The sequence below is a fragment of the Gossypium hirsutum genome, chromosome A12 (assembly GCF_007990345.1).
Source record: "Gossypium hirsutum isolate 1008001.06 chromosome A12, Gossypium_hirsutum_v2.1, whole genome shotgun sequence".
NCBI lineage: Eukaryota > Viridiplantae > Streptophyta > Magnoliopsida > Malvales > Malvaceae > Gossypium > Gossypium hirsutum.
In genome coordinates this window covers 83,475,594-83,491,693 of record NC_053435.1, presented here as the reverse complement: position 1 = coordinate 83,491,693, position 16,100 = coordinate 83,475,594, and the positions used below count along the sequence as shown (strand labels likewise).

At 28.7% G+C, this 16,100-nt stretch overlaps 2 protein-coding genes across 5 annotated transcripts; both read right to left on the bottom strand.

Moving 5' to 3' along the window:
- Window positions 1-1,740: 1,740 nt before the first annotated feature.
- LOC107938518 (auxin-responsive protein IAA20) lies at window positions 1,741-2,833 on the bottom strand. The gene is made up of 4 exons (XM_016871700.2): window positions 2,626-2,833; window positions 2,333-2,535; window positions 2,120-2,222; window positions 1,741-2,015 (listed from the first exon to the last, which is right to left on the bottom strand). Exons 1-4 carry the CDS (start codon window positions 2,769-2,771, stop codon window positions 1,970-1,972), a joined length of 498 nt encoding a protein of 165 aa, XP_016727189.1. The 5' UTR covers window positions 2,772-2,833; the 3' UTR covers window positions 1,741-1,969.
- A 7,805-nt stretch (window positions 2,834-10,638) lies between these two features.
- Window positions 10,639-13,144, bottom strand: LOC107922970 (charged multivesicular body protein 7). 4 transcript variants are annotated; one of them, XM_016853174.2, is made up of 8 exons: window positions 12,847-13,144; window positions 12,713-12,772; window positions 12,464-12,634; window positions 12,199-12,381; window positions 11,978-12,108; window positions 11,543-11,711; window positions 11,281-11,410; window positions 10,639-11,172 (listed from the first exon to the last, which is right to left on the bottom strand). In XM_016853174.2, exons 1-8 carry the CDS (start codon window positions 13,036-13,038, stop codon window positions 10,907-10,909), a joined length of 1,302 nt encoding a protein of 433 aa, XP_016708663.1. In that variant the 5' UTR covers window positions 13,039-13,144; the 3' UTR covers window positions 10,639-10,906. The 4 variants fall into 4 exon arrangements, with proteins under 4 accessions (XP_016708663.1, XP_040938826.1, XP_040938828.1 ...); XM_041082892.1 differs by having other exon boundaries at window positions 12,895-13,133; XM_041082894.1 differs by having other exon boundaries at window positions 12,464-12,615; window positions 12,847-12,925.
- Window positions 13,145-16,100: the final 2,956 nt, after the last annotated feature.

Genomic DNA, 16,100 nt, shown 5'->3' with positions numbered 1-16,100 from the left:
ATTGAACAACATTTATATGAATAAAGGAATTTGATCCTGTCTGTTTTCTCCTTCTGTTGGGAAGTTAGCTGTAACTTGAAGAACAAATTCAAAGAAAATGCATGTTTGAGGTGATCAGTGGGTGGGTACTAAAATGAAAATTTTTTCATTTAGATTTTTTATAATTTATAATATTTTAAATTAGTATTGGTAAATTTGTACTTTGACCTCTAAAATAATAAAAAAAATAATTTAATCTTTTAAAAATTATAAAGATATAGACTATTAAAATGGTGAAATTACATTTCTACTATCGTAAAAATATATAATTTTATTCACCACCCAAAAAAAAAAATTCTGACTCCACCATTAGGGGTGATTGTGTTAGATTAAAATTAGTCCAAGTTTTCTGGTCTACTAATATTTCTATTAATGTTGGTTCTAAAGGGATAATTTTTTAGATGGTTAAAATATGTAACAGGTTTTTATACTTTTCACAAATTTAGAATTCAGTTCTTATACTTTTATTTCAAGGAATTTAGTCTCTCTAATTTTTATATTTCAAAATTTATGTCCAATTATTAACATTGTTACATTTTTTTTGTTAAATTTGTTGGTATGACATTTTGAAATGAAAAAAAAAATACTCACTTGATAGCGATGTAACTAAAAAAATGACGTCGTAATGAACTCAAATTTAACAAAATAATCTTAATAGTGTTAATAGTTGAAATTGAATTTTGAAATTTGAAAAATAGAGAGACTAAATTCTAAATTTATAAAGAGTATAGAAACTTATGACATATTTTAACCTTTTCATATCCATGTTCGAAAGAGTTGTTTTATAGGATTAATTTAGATTTAATCAATTTGAGTTTGAATCATTTTAAGTTTCAACCACTTCAAATTAAATGTTATTGAGTCATTTGTTTGGATTATAAGGTTGATTATTTCAAGTTTGAATTATTACATTTTTTTTATTATCAAATCGAGTTAAATTAATTTTAAATTTTTAATTGAGTTGAGTTTTTAAGTTTATATTAGAATTAAGACATAATCATTTTTATGGCGCTCTAACTTAAAAAAAAAATTTATTTTAGCCTTTTATTTAAAATTTCGCTACTTTCAACTTAAAAAAGGTGAAAATTTAAATAAAAAACTATTTTTTAAGTTAGAAAATAAAATAAATCCTAAATTTAACATGTCTAAAAGTCTATATTTATTAAAATGTTAGTAATTGATTTGTTGGGCCAATTTGGCATGACTTCAATTTTTTTCTTTTAAATTTTGTCATGACTTCACTACCCTATTCCTTCTCAATGGGCTCTCTCTTGGGTTACTAACAAGTAAAAGTCTCTACCTTATTCTCTTATTTTCAAAGTTTTTCTTTTTTTCCTACTTTAATATATGAAATACTATTTTCTTCCTAATTTACTCCAAAAAATAAAAGTTATCACTAAAAAAATTAAATGAGATAAAATTAAAATATTATAAAAATAATAATTATTTACCAAAATATATGAGTAGAATTATATCAATTAAAAATATTTAAAATCGACAGAAAAAATATAATTTATTATTCTTTATTTAAATGACGTAAAATTATAGTTTTATACCATCCTTTCTCATAATCGAATAGGGATTCAAGTGAATTTTCGATTGGCAACCTTCTTGTATATTAAACATACTGTCAGATGCATCTTGAAAAACCCATGTGATTGGGCCGAAGAACCCAAATAAATCCAAAAAAAAAAAGAAAAGGAAAAAAGAAGAGCTTTATTTACACAGCCTAAAGAGCAAAAAAACAGATGCTTGATACTCTTGTCATCATAGTATGAGGTTTTTCTTTTTACCTTCCAAATCCTAAAAACATATTCCACCCTATATTTTTCTACCTACCCTATTCATTATCACTCCACAAGTTAAAACTAAACACAACAGAAAAAAACGCTAAAAAGTAGAAAACTTTTTCCTTTTTTTGCATCAAAATTCAACATTTGCTTATCTTCAATCTCCTCACAGCTGACAAGAACATCCTACACACAAAACATGCAATTGAAAAACAGATTCAGTTCTTTGGTACTTAAACTTTGTTTATATATATATACATAAAATGGGTTTTATGTTTTATTTTACTTACTCCCATGGTACATCACCAACCATCATCCAATCCCCTTCTTTATCTTCATATGTTAACACATGGTATTTTTCATAATGGTCACCATCAACCTCAGCTTCAGCCCCTACAATAAAAATATCATAAAGAAAGAAAGAAGAAAACCCATCATTCTATATAGTCTATATATTATATTTTTTATGAGAAAAAATTAAAAAAAATAATTGAAATATTTACAGATAATATTTGTGTTGAACATGTGTTGAAGTGTTCTTATAAGCTCGTAATAATTATCATGAGCTAACAAATCCAGTTTTCTCCCAATGGGAATCCCTTCCATGTAGACTTTAACAAAGAAAGTTGCACTGTTGCACTCATGTTCTTCTTCACCATACGCTGGCCTTAGTTTCACCGGCGGCGGCCAATCCGGTGGTTGTTCCCTACCGTACAAATGATTTCCTTTTTCCGATCAGTCCAAAAACAAGCATTATGTTAAATAAAAAAGGAAAAAGAAAAGACTGTGAAAGAACCTTGGGGAAGCTGAAATGCTAAGACCAAGTCTAAGATCAGTGGTGAAATCCATGTGAGATGAAGCAGACGAAGCAGCAAAGTGATGGTAATTAGTGCTGCTTTCGAAAGATGATGATGGTGAGGAAGAACTTGTAGCTCTACCCATTGATATGATATGAAGAGTGAAAGATGAATGAGCCGCCACGTTGGGTTTTATTTATGTAAGAAACATAAAAGATTAGTAGCATATATATATATATTGTTGGAAGATACGAAGTGGTACTAAATTTTTGTTGGGAGAATCAAAGGGAGGCAATTTCTTGAAATTACTGGTTGTGTGGTTGGGCTGCTATGTTGTCAAGGTAGCCGACATGTACACGCGTCGTTTACCGAACCCAACTTGTATTAATCATGATTTTCACTTTCTTTTTTGGGAGAGGGGGATTTCGATTCAATAAGGTTGATGTGTAGTTCAATGTTTTGTGTTTGTTTCCCTTATGTTTGAAGGATTTACATTAGTTCGGGAATTAATAGATTCAATAAGCTCAATAATGTTTATGTTTTATAGGGCATAAATCAGATCTTTTGCAAGAGTAAATATAAGATTTTCTTACTAGACGAAATGCTTCCGTTATATGAATTTATTACTATGGTTTTTTTTTACATTCATGGTCTCAACAAAGTTAATGGGCAAAATTCACTGTGGGAACAATATCAACCGGTTCAATATCGTTTTTTCTCTCTTTAAAACTTGAACCTAAGGCAGACATCAAACTCCTTTTTTATTAGTGTTGAATATACAATAATTTAAAATATATAGTTGATGACATGGAATGTCAAAAATAAAATTCCAAATTATTTATCTATTTTTTATATCTAAATACGATCATGCTTTGTAATTATAAGTGTTCTTAACCATTTTATAATTTAGTTAACAATATTCATAGGATAATTAATTAATTGAAAAAAAACATACATTAATTATGTCATTAGGAACAGGGATACAATAGCATCGAAGTTGTAAACGTTAGGATAGAACATGTAAACTCGAAATTGCTGTCCCAAATCTATGTTCAATGGATATAATTATCGTCCTCCACAAGACATAATTAAGGGAGAGGATATTGGTAATGATGACTTCCCAAGTAATAAAATTTGTTGATACTAAAAATTAGGCTTTAATAATTCCATTACTTTTCATATATTTGTAATTATAAAAACTATAAATTAATTATTTTTAATATAATGTTCATAAATAGTATATTAATTTAATGCAAAAATATATATATATTAAGAGAAAAAAAAATAGGAATGATAAATTTTTAATAAATTATTTTTAGTTTTGTACTCACAATACTCTAATGTTTTAAAAATTAGATAGATGGTTGAATCAATTAGACCATCAATTTTCAATTTTTAATTTAACTAGTTCAACAGATCAATTTATTTTGATTCTAACAATATTGCAAGTCTCGAGTGTAAGTAATATTTAAAATAATATAATGTGAGTAAATAAAAGGTGAGTTCACACACTACGATATCCCCCCAAACACTATTATAGTGGCTAATGGCTTCTCCTCAAAGAGAGAAACCTAAAGAACTAAAAAAGATCCCATCATAGAGATATGCAATGCAACTCAATTTTGCAAAACACAAGGAAAAAGAAGAAAAGTTGGGATTGAATTGGATCAAAATCTTTACCCCCACGTGTAGAATCCACGTTTGGAAGGTAAATTCTTTGTCTCAACTTAAAATTTTAAAAAAAAAAATTAAAATGATCTCCCACAAAACAAGAAAAGAGGGGAACAAGCAAATCCTTGCTTACACCAAAAGAAACGCCAATTTTGCGAAAGGGAAGTGAAACAAAGATCAACAAAAGCAAAAGTTGATGTTCCCCACCATCCCTACCCATACCTTTTTACTGTTTTCCCATCACTTTTTTCTGTTTCTTTCCTATTTATAATCCGACCCCCTTTTATATATATATTGGTTTAACTATGAGGTTTTTTAGTTATATATTATAACATGAATTAATTGTATCGAATGTATTTAAATTATGATTCGAATTCTGAAATGATTCTCAAATTCTAGTTGTTCTAATTAAATCTTGTTGGTGGTTTTATAAAGGAGAATTGAAAGATGGTTCAGCTGATGGGTTGAAAGTCTTAAAGAGGATTCAGCTTTCAGTCAGAGATAAAGTTAAAATATTTTTTAGGGGCTAGAAGTAAATTATAAATATTTAGAAGGTCAAAATAAAATTTTATCACTATAGTAATTTGTATTCTTAAAATTTCTAAAGGGATTCTAAAGGGATTCTAAAGTAATTTTACTATTTTTGGGGGCCAAGGTCACTATTAGTCTCCCTATAACTTCGTCGCTGAAATTAAGAAGTTGGTTGAACTTCATAAAACTATTTAAAATGAAATCCCTTGATTGATATGTTATCACTGAAGTTTTTGTAATCTAAGTATCTCTTGTTAAGTCAATTGTCAACAATGTAACTTGATGGAACATGATTACAATATGTGTGTGAATGGCTTGTGACAATAGTTTTGTTAGGCCAAGCCTGTAAACTAGCTAGGCCCTATTTTCTGGCGAGACATGTCTTAGCAAGTTGTTTCTTTGTGAAGTATGTTCAACAAACCCTCATAGTATTAGTCTCGTATCAATAAGGTATTGGTCATTGAATACCAATTTCATATGTGATATATGACATATTCAAAATGCATGATTCAATTTTTAAATAATTTAAATTTAATGTGATAAAAAATTGACAACGATTAAAATTTATAAAGCCGTTTTTTACTATGTCAAATTCAAACCATCTTTTGAATAAATTTAAACACATTTTATATACAATCTAAATCATATTCGAACTAACATTTAACATGATGTGGATAAAAAAACTTAATCGAAACAATATTAATCCTAACAATATTTTTATTTAATTAATTAAAAAATATGAAAAAGATGAATTAAAGAGTAAAATAAAAATATGTTGTAGACAATGGAAGAAACAATAAATACATACTTTTTTAAATTCCAGAAGGCACAAATTTGTTGTCACTCCCTTCTATGGAAAATCTCCATCATAGTGTCTACTCATCCTATGGGTTTCTTTTTTCTTCTTTTAATTTTTAAAATTTTACAGTTGTATTTGTCAGTCAATTTACATAGGAATAGGATTGCTTTTTATTTCCCTATGCAAAAATGTCTCAAATATAGGCCCTCGGGAGAGAACTTTGGGTTGGGGGCATGATCCCATTTTTGGGCTTTGCTTTGTTATTTTCCTTTTAACTTTATTTCAAAAATTTTAAAATGAGTTCGATGGTATCTATTTTTAATTTGATTGGTTTGATTGATTTGTCCTATTTAATTAAATACATTATTAGAAAATTATAAAAAATTAAGAAAAAGGAGAAAATTATTTTTTATTAATTCAGATTGGTACCCGATTGACTTTTGATCTATTTTTAAAAACATTACTTTTTTCACGGAATTACTTTTTTCCATTTCGGTATTTAAATTTTTTTTTATCTCATATGTGAACATAAACGGAACATGCCATTAAGTATGGGGAGAAGGTTAATGAAAATTTTCAAAATTTTAGGAGTTTAATTAAAATTTTCAAATCTTTTAAAAGATCTAATTAAAATTTTTAAAATTGTACAAGTCATCATGAAAAATTTCCAAGCTCATATATCTTTTCTCCACTCATCTAAACTAACATTTTCATCCTTCTATCTTAAAAATTATTGACTTTTAATAAAAATTTATCACGCGTTAAGTTTTTATTGATAAATTTTTCTTTTTGAGTAAACTGAGACGAAAATTAATAGCTTAAATATTAAAGTGAAACATACCAAAAAAAAATTTTAAATATCACAAAAAAAAATTGGGTATAGCTCGGGAGTTAAATCGTAAACTAACCTCTCTCTTTTTTTATGTCTAAAATATTTTAATATTCAATCAGGGGCGAAACCAAGGGGGGCAGGCATGGGCCCCGGCCCCCCCTAAAATGGGAAATTTTCATTTAGGCCCTTTAGATTTTTTTAAAATTTTAAATTAGTAAAGGTAAAATTCCACTTTGGCCCCCCCCTAAAATTATAAAAATTCAATTTAATCCTTTAAAAATTATAAATATATAGACTATAAAAAATTAAAATTTCCTTCGGCCCCCCCAAAATTTTTTTCTGGCTTCGCCCCTGTATTCGATAGCTATATTGAACATTGACTAAATTTTATTGATAAATTTTTTTATTGATAAATATCACGTGTTAAGTTTTTATTGATAAATTTTTCTTTTTGAGTAAACTGAGACGAAAATTAATAGCTTAAATATTAAAGTGAAACATATCAAAAAAAAAAATTAAATATCACAAAAAAAATTGGGTATAGCTCGGGAGTTAAATCGTAAACTAACCTCTCTCTTTTTTTATGTCTAAAATATTTTAATATTCGATAGCTATATTGAACATTGACTAAATTTAAAATCATATCAAATTGAACTTTTAGATGAAACAAAACCAGTTTAATATATTTTCTTCATCTATAAAATTTAAACTCAATACCTTATTTAAAAGATAGGATTAATATGCAGTTTTCCCTCGAATTTGTCTAAAAATATCTAATTGGTATCTAAATTTGTATTCTATCACCTAGATTGATACCTCCAGTTTAACACCATTAATTTGTACTAATGTAATATTGATAACTAATTTAGTAGTGACACATGGCAGCTTCTAAGAATACCATGTGAGTATAAATAAAAAAATTAAAAATCCTTAAAAATAAATATATTAATAAAAGATAGTATAAATTTTTGTCCTGAACTATTCTTGATGCAAAAAATAGTATACTTTTTTTATTAACTTATATATTTATAAAAGTTTTTTTTAAATGTATATTTGTCATGTGGCATATTAAGAGGTTGTCACATGTCAAAAACGGATTGGTTGTCAATGTCATATCAGCGAAAACCAAAATATTATCGTAAAGATACAAACCTAAGTGATAGAATACAAGTTTAAATATCGACTAAATAAAAAATAAATTTTAACATGAACTAAATATTTTTAGAGATACATAACAGATATGGAATCAAATTCAATGATGCATTTAATCTATTCATTAGAAGCGTAGAAATGTGAATAAACCAAAGGCAGCTTTGGTCAATGACATGATGAAAAATAAGACATCAGCCGCCTACACATTATTTAGGGGTAACATTATGCTTCCCCCTATTGTCCAAAGCTGCTCTTGTCTTTTGCTTATATAGCCTTTTTCTTTTTGCAGCTGCTACAATTATTACAAATTCTTAAGTAGATTCTATGTCTGCATATATGGTCATGCCAATCTCTAACTCTTAGGACCCCAATTTTGTGCTTACCGGTATTCTGGTTTCTTGTCATTGCTTTAAACAAATATAGTTTAGGCTTTAGCATCTAACTAATGCAATAGCTACTTGAGAATGGGATTTAAATTCGAAAATCAACTTAACTAAACTTAGAATTTTATTAAAAAGCTGTAATGTTATCTATCGATTTAGAATCTTAGTTAATAAATGATTATATTCAAAGACAAAGCTAGAAATTCTGAATCTTTTCAACTCTAGAAATTTGAATCCAAAAATTAAATAAACAATAAACGAAAGAAGACAACACTAAGGATTTTGGGTGTTCTCAATTTTTGAAGTTCGAAGCCTCCAATTGGAAATCTGAATGATAGAGGAGCTATTGCGAACAAGAAGAACATTATATTGAAAAACCAAGGTGATTTAACGATGGCAACGATGGAAATCAGGTTCACACATGACATTTCTGACTTTGAGTTTTCATTCAAGTGGTTTTAAGCTTGATTCAAGGAAGAACAAGAGGAAATGAGCATGATGGTGCTATTTCTAGTTAAAGGAGCTCACCAGAGATGGCGGCAATGCAAGGTCTGGCAATTACGTGGATTCCAAATGTGCATTAAACAATAATTTTATTGTCTCACTTGATTATCATCACACCGTTAATGGTAAGTAACAACTCAATGACTATAATGTAACAATTCGATAATGTTAATGATCATATTGTAATTTTTCAAAATTTAATGATCATAACATAATTTAAATCATAAGTGATAAACTTATTATTTACCCATTCATTAAGGGGGTTGATACTTCAAGTTGAATGGTATAAAAAATCAATTGCCCTTAAGAACTCAATTTTGAGCATTATGCATGGAAAAAACATCAGGAGGGTAATTAAACTATTAGTAAGTTTACAATGTGATCACTTAACTTTAAAAAGTTACAAAATGATCATTGAACTATTCGAAAGTTTTCATTTAATTCTTTGAGTTATTAAAATCGTTGTTGTAAGGCCCTATTTGTTCATACCGCTTGCACCAACCGAAAGCTCTCATTCCCTTTCTCTTTTACAATTTGGTTTTTTTTTAATAAAATTGCTTTGAACATCACGAGTCTGAAACAAAATCCAAACAACTTTCTTCTTCAATCTCTAATATTGGCCATTAGCTTAACTTGAATCTAAGATATGTTAATGTATTTATCGATGAGTACTAGGGCCAGTTTAGCATTGCTTCTCAAAAGCACTTTTGAGACAAAAAATATTTTTAAGATAAAAGTATTGCTAAACGAAATATTTTTGAGTTTTTCAAAAATACTTTTGGGATTAAAAAAATACTATGCAAAAACACTTTTTTGGCCAAAAGTAGAATAAGAAAATTTTAACTTTTACTTAAAAGTGCTTCTGAAAAACAATACTAAATTGGCTCCTAGTTCAACATACTGATCGTCAAATTGTCGTTTGGAACTCAACAACTAAATTTAAAAAAAAAAAACTTAACCCCTAATGGTTTAAATGACAACTTTTGAATAGTTGAATGAAGTTTTAATTACCTAATACTAAAATGTCTTTAAAAATGGTTGCAATGTTTATGTGATGCATAAACAAAATAGAGTGAATTAATAAATACTGTTACACTAATAAAATTATAGTATTAATTGGTCAAGGAAAAAAAAAACATATTAAAAGGTTGTTTAAATGAGTATGAATAGTGAAGAGCTTTTGCCTGAGAAATGAAAGACAAGGCTGTAAGTAAATAATTGTGGAATGAATCCTTATTGGCTACCAAAAGAATAAATACAAACAATAAAAATTAAAGGACATAGGTGAAACCCCAAATTTGGAACAACAACAACAGCAGCAGCAAATTTCTGGAATTTGGGGAACATGAATGAAATGGAACAGGAAGAATTTGCTGCTGAGAATTTTGGGTTTTTGTAATCAAAGCATTTATGACATATTAACAAGGTCTAGATCTGGACTTGGTTGTTTTTTAACTTAGCTTTAAGCTCCAATTAAGTATTTGAATTTAATTTTTTAGTTCAAATTGGTATCTAAATTAAGTTTTTTATCACTTACCGTAAATGATTTATTTGAATCAATTTAAACTTTTAAATCAAATTTAGGTACTTAATTGTATAAAAAATTAAGTTTTTTGGTCACTTACCGTAAATGATTTATTTGAATCAATTTAAACTATTAAATCAGATTTAAGTACTTTATTGTATAAAAAGAAAAAAACTCTTTAAATACAAATTTGAACCTTAAAGCTAAATTTAGATACTAAAATGTATATGTATCTTTCAATTTTTTATAAAATTCAAGGATCAAATTCTAATTAACTGAGTTAATTTCTTAATTTTCGTAAACTAGATATATGAAAAATAAAATAAGTTGTTTTTTTTTAAGGAAAACCTTGCTTGATTCCAATTGCCTGCCCCCAATGCCATCAATATTTCATATGGTCCTTGTGCTTAGCCCTAATGCCACACCAAAATCTAGATACATGGTTGTCTCCAAGAAACACATGGCTCAAGACTTAATCAAGTTAAATTGCTTGACCTTGATTAAGCAATTCGTATTAAGTTCGACTTCATTCGTACTTAAGCTCTTTCTATATAATAAGAGAAAGAATATAATTTCACAATATAAAAACATATTAAAATATAAAAAAAACTCAAATTTGGTTTAACCGATTACTCAAGCTCGACTCATTAATTATCAATCTAGTTCTTAGGTTTTCGTTTTACAAATCGAACACAAATAACATTTTACGATTCGAACACGAATACCTCGCAAGCACCAATATCTCTTTTACACCCTTCATAATGATAATAAAAACACAGCATGTAAACAGGAAATATTTGGTGATACAACAATCAATGCATGTATAAGCAAGCATTTCTGAATTACACACTGTTTATATACCAAAGTGTATAAGCATTTATATTCATGCAGCTTCAAGCATCGGGCTGTTTGACTCCTTGTTCTTTGCCGGTAACCCAGAATTCTGAATTGCTGATCCGCTGCCCGGAGCATCATCTGCTAGTTTTAGATTCAACAAAACGTCAGCCAATGATTGATCAGTTCCTTCTGAATCACTAACTCCAGCTTCGGGATTTAGATCTTTAAGGTTTCCACTTCCGATTTCTAGCTCCAATTTCCTGAACTCCTCTTCAATATCTTCGTCCTCCATGTCCAGGGACGGAGCTGGTTCTTCAACAGTAAAAAAAGAACAGGTTAGACAAGAAGACAGTACGCAATAACTCGATGGAAATTAATTGCCATTTCACAATAACTACAAGGATGGCTAATAAATACTACCTAGAGCCTTTTCAACTTGCTTCTGTGAATCAATGCTCTCTTCGAGTTCTTCTAAACAAAGCTGAACTTCTTCAATGCTTATTTTATTCTCCTTTATCACTTGTGCTCCGATCTGGATTGCTTCAGTTACCTGCCATCGGGGAGTAATACATCAGCTTATTCACTATCTGCCAATTTTCTCGATATCTAAAACCGAAGTCAGAAGCTCAACTATGTCATGTTTATATCACGAAAAGAGAAGTTTTAAGTTGTAGTAGCTGACCTGTTTTGTTGATTCCGCATTTGCAATAACACTTAAGACCTCTTCCACTCTGTTAAGAAGTGAGTTACATTTCTCTCTATTCTCGGTGCCCAACTTCATCTCTTTTGCATGTCTCAAGGCCAATTTCTTGTTCCCAGACTTCAACAAGGCTAATGCTGACTGTCTTGACCTGCCAAATATAAACTCAACCACAAGACCGGTATATTTAGAGCTTAAAAACACTGAGCCATGCATATAAGATGCAAATGGTTTTAAAATCAATACATTTGTCTCGAAATATTCTCAGTTCAAAAAAGAGTTAAACTGAACTTCCGAACCAGTCAGCATAGTGCAACTGACTCTTGTCCTAAACCGATTAACCATTAACCATCTTCATATGCATTGACCATAATTCAGCAGATGAAATAAGACCAAAAAACTCAAAAGAAAGATTACATTTCCCAGCGCCGGTCGATCACATCGAGTTGTTGTTGAAGTTTTTCTTGAGTCCAAATGAGGTGGAGAGTGTCAAAATCTAAACTCGAGACACCAGAAACCACAGCTGACGAAAGGGAAACTTTTATACCCTGCAATAAATCAGATTACTTGCAATAACAAAAAATTTGCAAAGACTTTATAACTCAAGCCAGTTTATCGGCACAAAAAGTAGCACACACCTCGATTAGTTCTTTCTTGGTGGTGGAGAGATATCGACCTTTCCTGCACCCTGACAAGTAACTCAACACAGCATAACCTTCCTTTTGTCCTCCACACATACTCTCGAACTTGTTCCTCGTAACAACGCAATATGAATTCCAGTGACTTTCGGACAAACACTTAATCACTTCATCAGCTTTCTCCTAAGAACAATTAGATTAAAACAGTTCAAATATTCCAATTTTTAGTTCATGAAATAGTACTTTTCACAAACATGTTGCAAACCTTCAACAATGTTGTAAGAATCAGACAATCTTCAAGAAGGATACTTTCAGGAGACATTGTTGATCTGTTCATCAAGCTTTTCACTTTATAAAATAATTGAGTTATTCTCCCACTATAAGGACCCACCATGTCCGAAATTCGAGTTATTTCACCTTCATTATACATAATAAACTGAAATTTTCATCAAAATAATAAAACCCAAAAATTCCATAAAACAAAACAATCAAATTAACCCATAATTTAGCTCACCAATACGTGATCAATGCACAAAGGAGTTAAGCCTCCTCTATTAAACCACTCATTTTTCACCTACAAAACAATTTATAGGCAAAACGAAATAAAGACCAATTTTATAAGTTAAAAATAAGTAGAAAATTGAAAACCTGGGGAGGGGAAATGATGAAGACACCAAAGTGGCGGGCGATTTTTACGATCAAATTTTTCCAGAACTGGAATTTGGGTTCCCAATCGGATTTTTGACCGCTAAAAGCTTTAAAACGGGCCGTTGCGATTAATTCATAGTCCCAATCAGGTACTTCTTTTCTTATGAATTCCTTCACTGATTTCGAATCCATTTTTCTTCTGAAAATGGAAAAATTCAATTGACCTCCCGCTCAACCCAAATGCTTCCGTTAGGTTTTTGCAATTTTCTCGAGAAATTTACTAGGAAAAATTAAAAAGGAAAATTCAAATGCGATTTGGATTGTGAAGCGGATCAAAACTTGGATCCAAGCCCAATTGAAATCTTTCACGGCCTTTTTTTTTTTAACATTATTAGGGTATTTAGGTCTTTTAAATGAGAGAAATTAATTATTTTAAAATGTTACTAGCTGGGGTTACGTTAGGGTCAAGTTTTCTTTTTTAAAAAAAAAACCCTTTACCTATTTTATCGGGCTCAACTTGAAAAAAAAAACCTATTTTACGATTTTTAAAAATTAATAAATTTATTAAAATTATTTTTAATATTAATATTTTATATAATTTTATAATTAAATTTAATTTTAAAAATATTTTTTATCATTTAAATTAAATTCAAATTAGCCCAAAACATAAAAATTTTGTCCCAATTAGATCGGGCGAGCTGTGGAGCCATGAACAGGTATATTCCTCCCCAAAACCAGTAAATTAATCTCTATTTTAATTTATGAGAAGTTGATGCTTGTATTTTACGAAAATAAAAAAGTTTTTAAGAAAAATAAAAAAAATTATCTTTATTTTAATTTATCAAAAATAGATACTTAATACTTTACAAAAATTAATCTTTTTATGTTATTCTTTTTCTAATCCCCGTGTTAATATTGTGATGGTAAAAAAATTGAGTAATATTTTTTTTAGGATGTCACGATCACAAAATGTAACATATTTACAAATATATATATATATTCAATCAGTTAAAATATAAAATTAAATTAATACAAGAAATAGCAAAAACTCACATCCATATATCACAATTAAGTACTACATCAATTTAAGATATGAGCTATCTTATAAACTTATTTTGATTAAATGTAATTTCTTCATCAATTATGTAGGGTTAATTTTTGTGATGTTATTTGTTGAGATTGTTGTTGGTTTTTTTTTTATGTGATGCTCCAATTTGTTAAACTATAGGAGTAAATTTGATTATTAAACTCACTTCTCCTTTTTTTTTTTTAAGTATAATGATAAATTTAGTTTCGAATATTTATATTTAGCCTTTATTCTTATTTAAGTTAAATTTAACCCTCAATCTTTTATAAAAAGTAGAAATTGACCATTAACTTTTTAAAAAAGAGCTCAATTGTTATTTTTTTAATGACAAAAAACATGGTAGCCCATACGGCAATCCACGTGTTCTTTATACTATTTTTTTGAATTCTTTTTATATTTTTAAAATTTTATTTTAAAATATTTTTATAATTTTAAAATTATTTATTAACGTGACATATAAAACAAATAGTGTCATATTAGCATGAAGTGTGCAGGTTCCTATGCCTACATCGTTAAAGGAATTAATGTTTTATTCATGATTTTAATTCTTTTTGAAAAGTTAATAGTAACATTTATTTCAAAAAAATTAAATGTCAAATTGATAAAAGATATAAACATATTCAAAAGTGTGATTATATTTTTAAATTGTATAGATACTTATTTACTTAATTGTTGTGAATAAAAATATTCCTAATTTATTTTTTGTTCAATAATGAACAACCAATTTAATGTGAATCATTAAATAGACTTTTTGAATACTTAGCTATTAAGGAATAACGAAAAATACCTTTGAAACTTCCACCACAAAAACAAAACTAAATCAATTTCTAATTAACTTGAAGGACATGATCAGCTGTAGATGTCAAAACCCACCACTTTCCTCTGCTCCTTATTAAATAATATCAATATTTATTGCATTAATAAATTTTAATATATATATATTCATTCAAGATGGTAAATTGTGATTAAAACACATCACACAAACCTTAAACCAAATGTTAATCAACTCATGAGTGATGCATTATCAACATTTTTTTAAACAATTTTAATTTAAAAATAAGTGAAATAAATAGATATTTATGAACATAATAACTACTCAATTTGTATGGTGTTTTTGAGTCGGTGATTTTAGTTATGGAAGAAGTACACTAAGTTAAAAGGTCATTAAAGATACAAAACCTACAATTACTTTTTTCTTTTTCGTACAAGGCACAAATATATTTATTAGAAATTAACCTAAAAATATATTCCAGGTATGACATGACAAGTCATAGTAAACCCCACTAAAATACACAAATTAAAAGTTTGAACTAAACATTACACACAAGTCAAGCTTTTCAATTGTTGGAGCTTTTACGACCTTCAGCTATTTTCTTTTCCTTTTTTTTCCCTAAATTGGTCCTCAAATTTGATAAAATTGTTTTGTAACCCCTTCAAACAAAATATAAATTAGTATAATGGTAAATTTTGATTTTAACCCTTCCAAAATTTTATGTTTTATCTTGGACCCCTTTAAAGCAATTTTTTGACTTAACCTAAGATATAATATTGGAGAGGGGGAAGGGCATGATAGGGCATAGGGCAGGGGCAAGTAGTAGCATTGGCCCCAAAAATGGTCAAGTTGCTTTGTAGCCCTTTGATAATTTAAAAAAAAAAAACACAAGATAGTATAATGGTAAATTTGTATTTTAACCTCTCCAAAAATTGATGATTCATCTCTAATCCCCTTAAGGTAATTTTCTGGCTTTATCTCAATTACAATATTGGGGAAGGGGAAGGTGCCATATAGAAGCTTTAACCTCTGTTATAAGCAAATCTTTGCCCCTTTACCTCTTAGAAACAATAGTGATTGACATGAATGATTTATTGATTTTTAGATAGTTGATCTCTCTTTAAGTTACTACATTGGCCTTCATGCATCAAGGCATGCAACCTATGTGAAAGCTCAGTGTTCGATTGTTGAGAGGCTTGCGAACTTTTTAATGATGCACCATTGAAACAATGGGAAGAAATTCATGGCAGTTAGGATTGTAAAACATGCAATGGAGATCATTTATCTCCTCACCGAACAAAACCTAATTCAAGTCATTGTCGGTTCTATTGTAAACATGTAAGTCTCTCAACTCTCAATGACCTTAAGAACTTTTCTCAATTATGGTTCATTTCA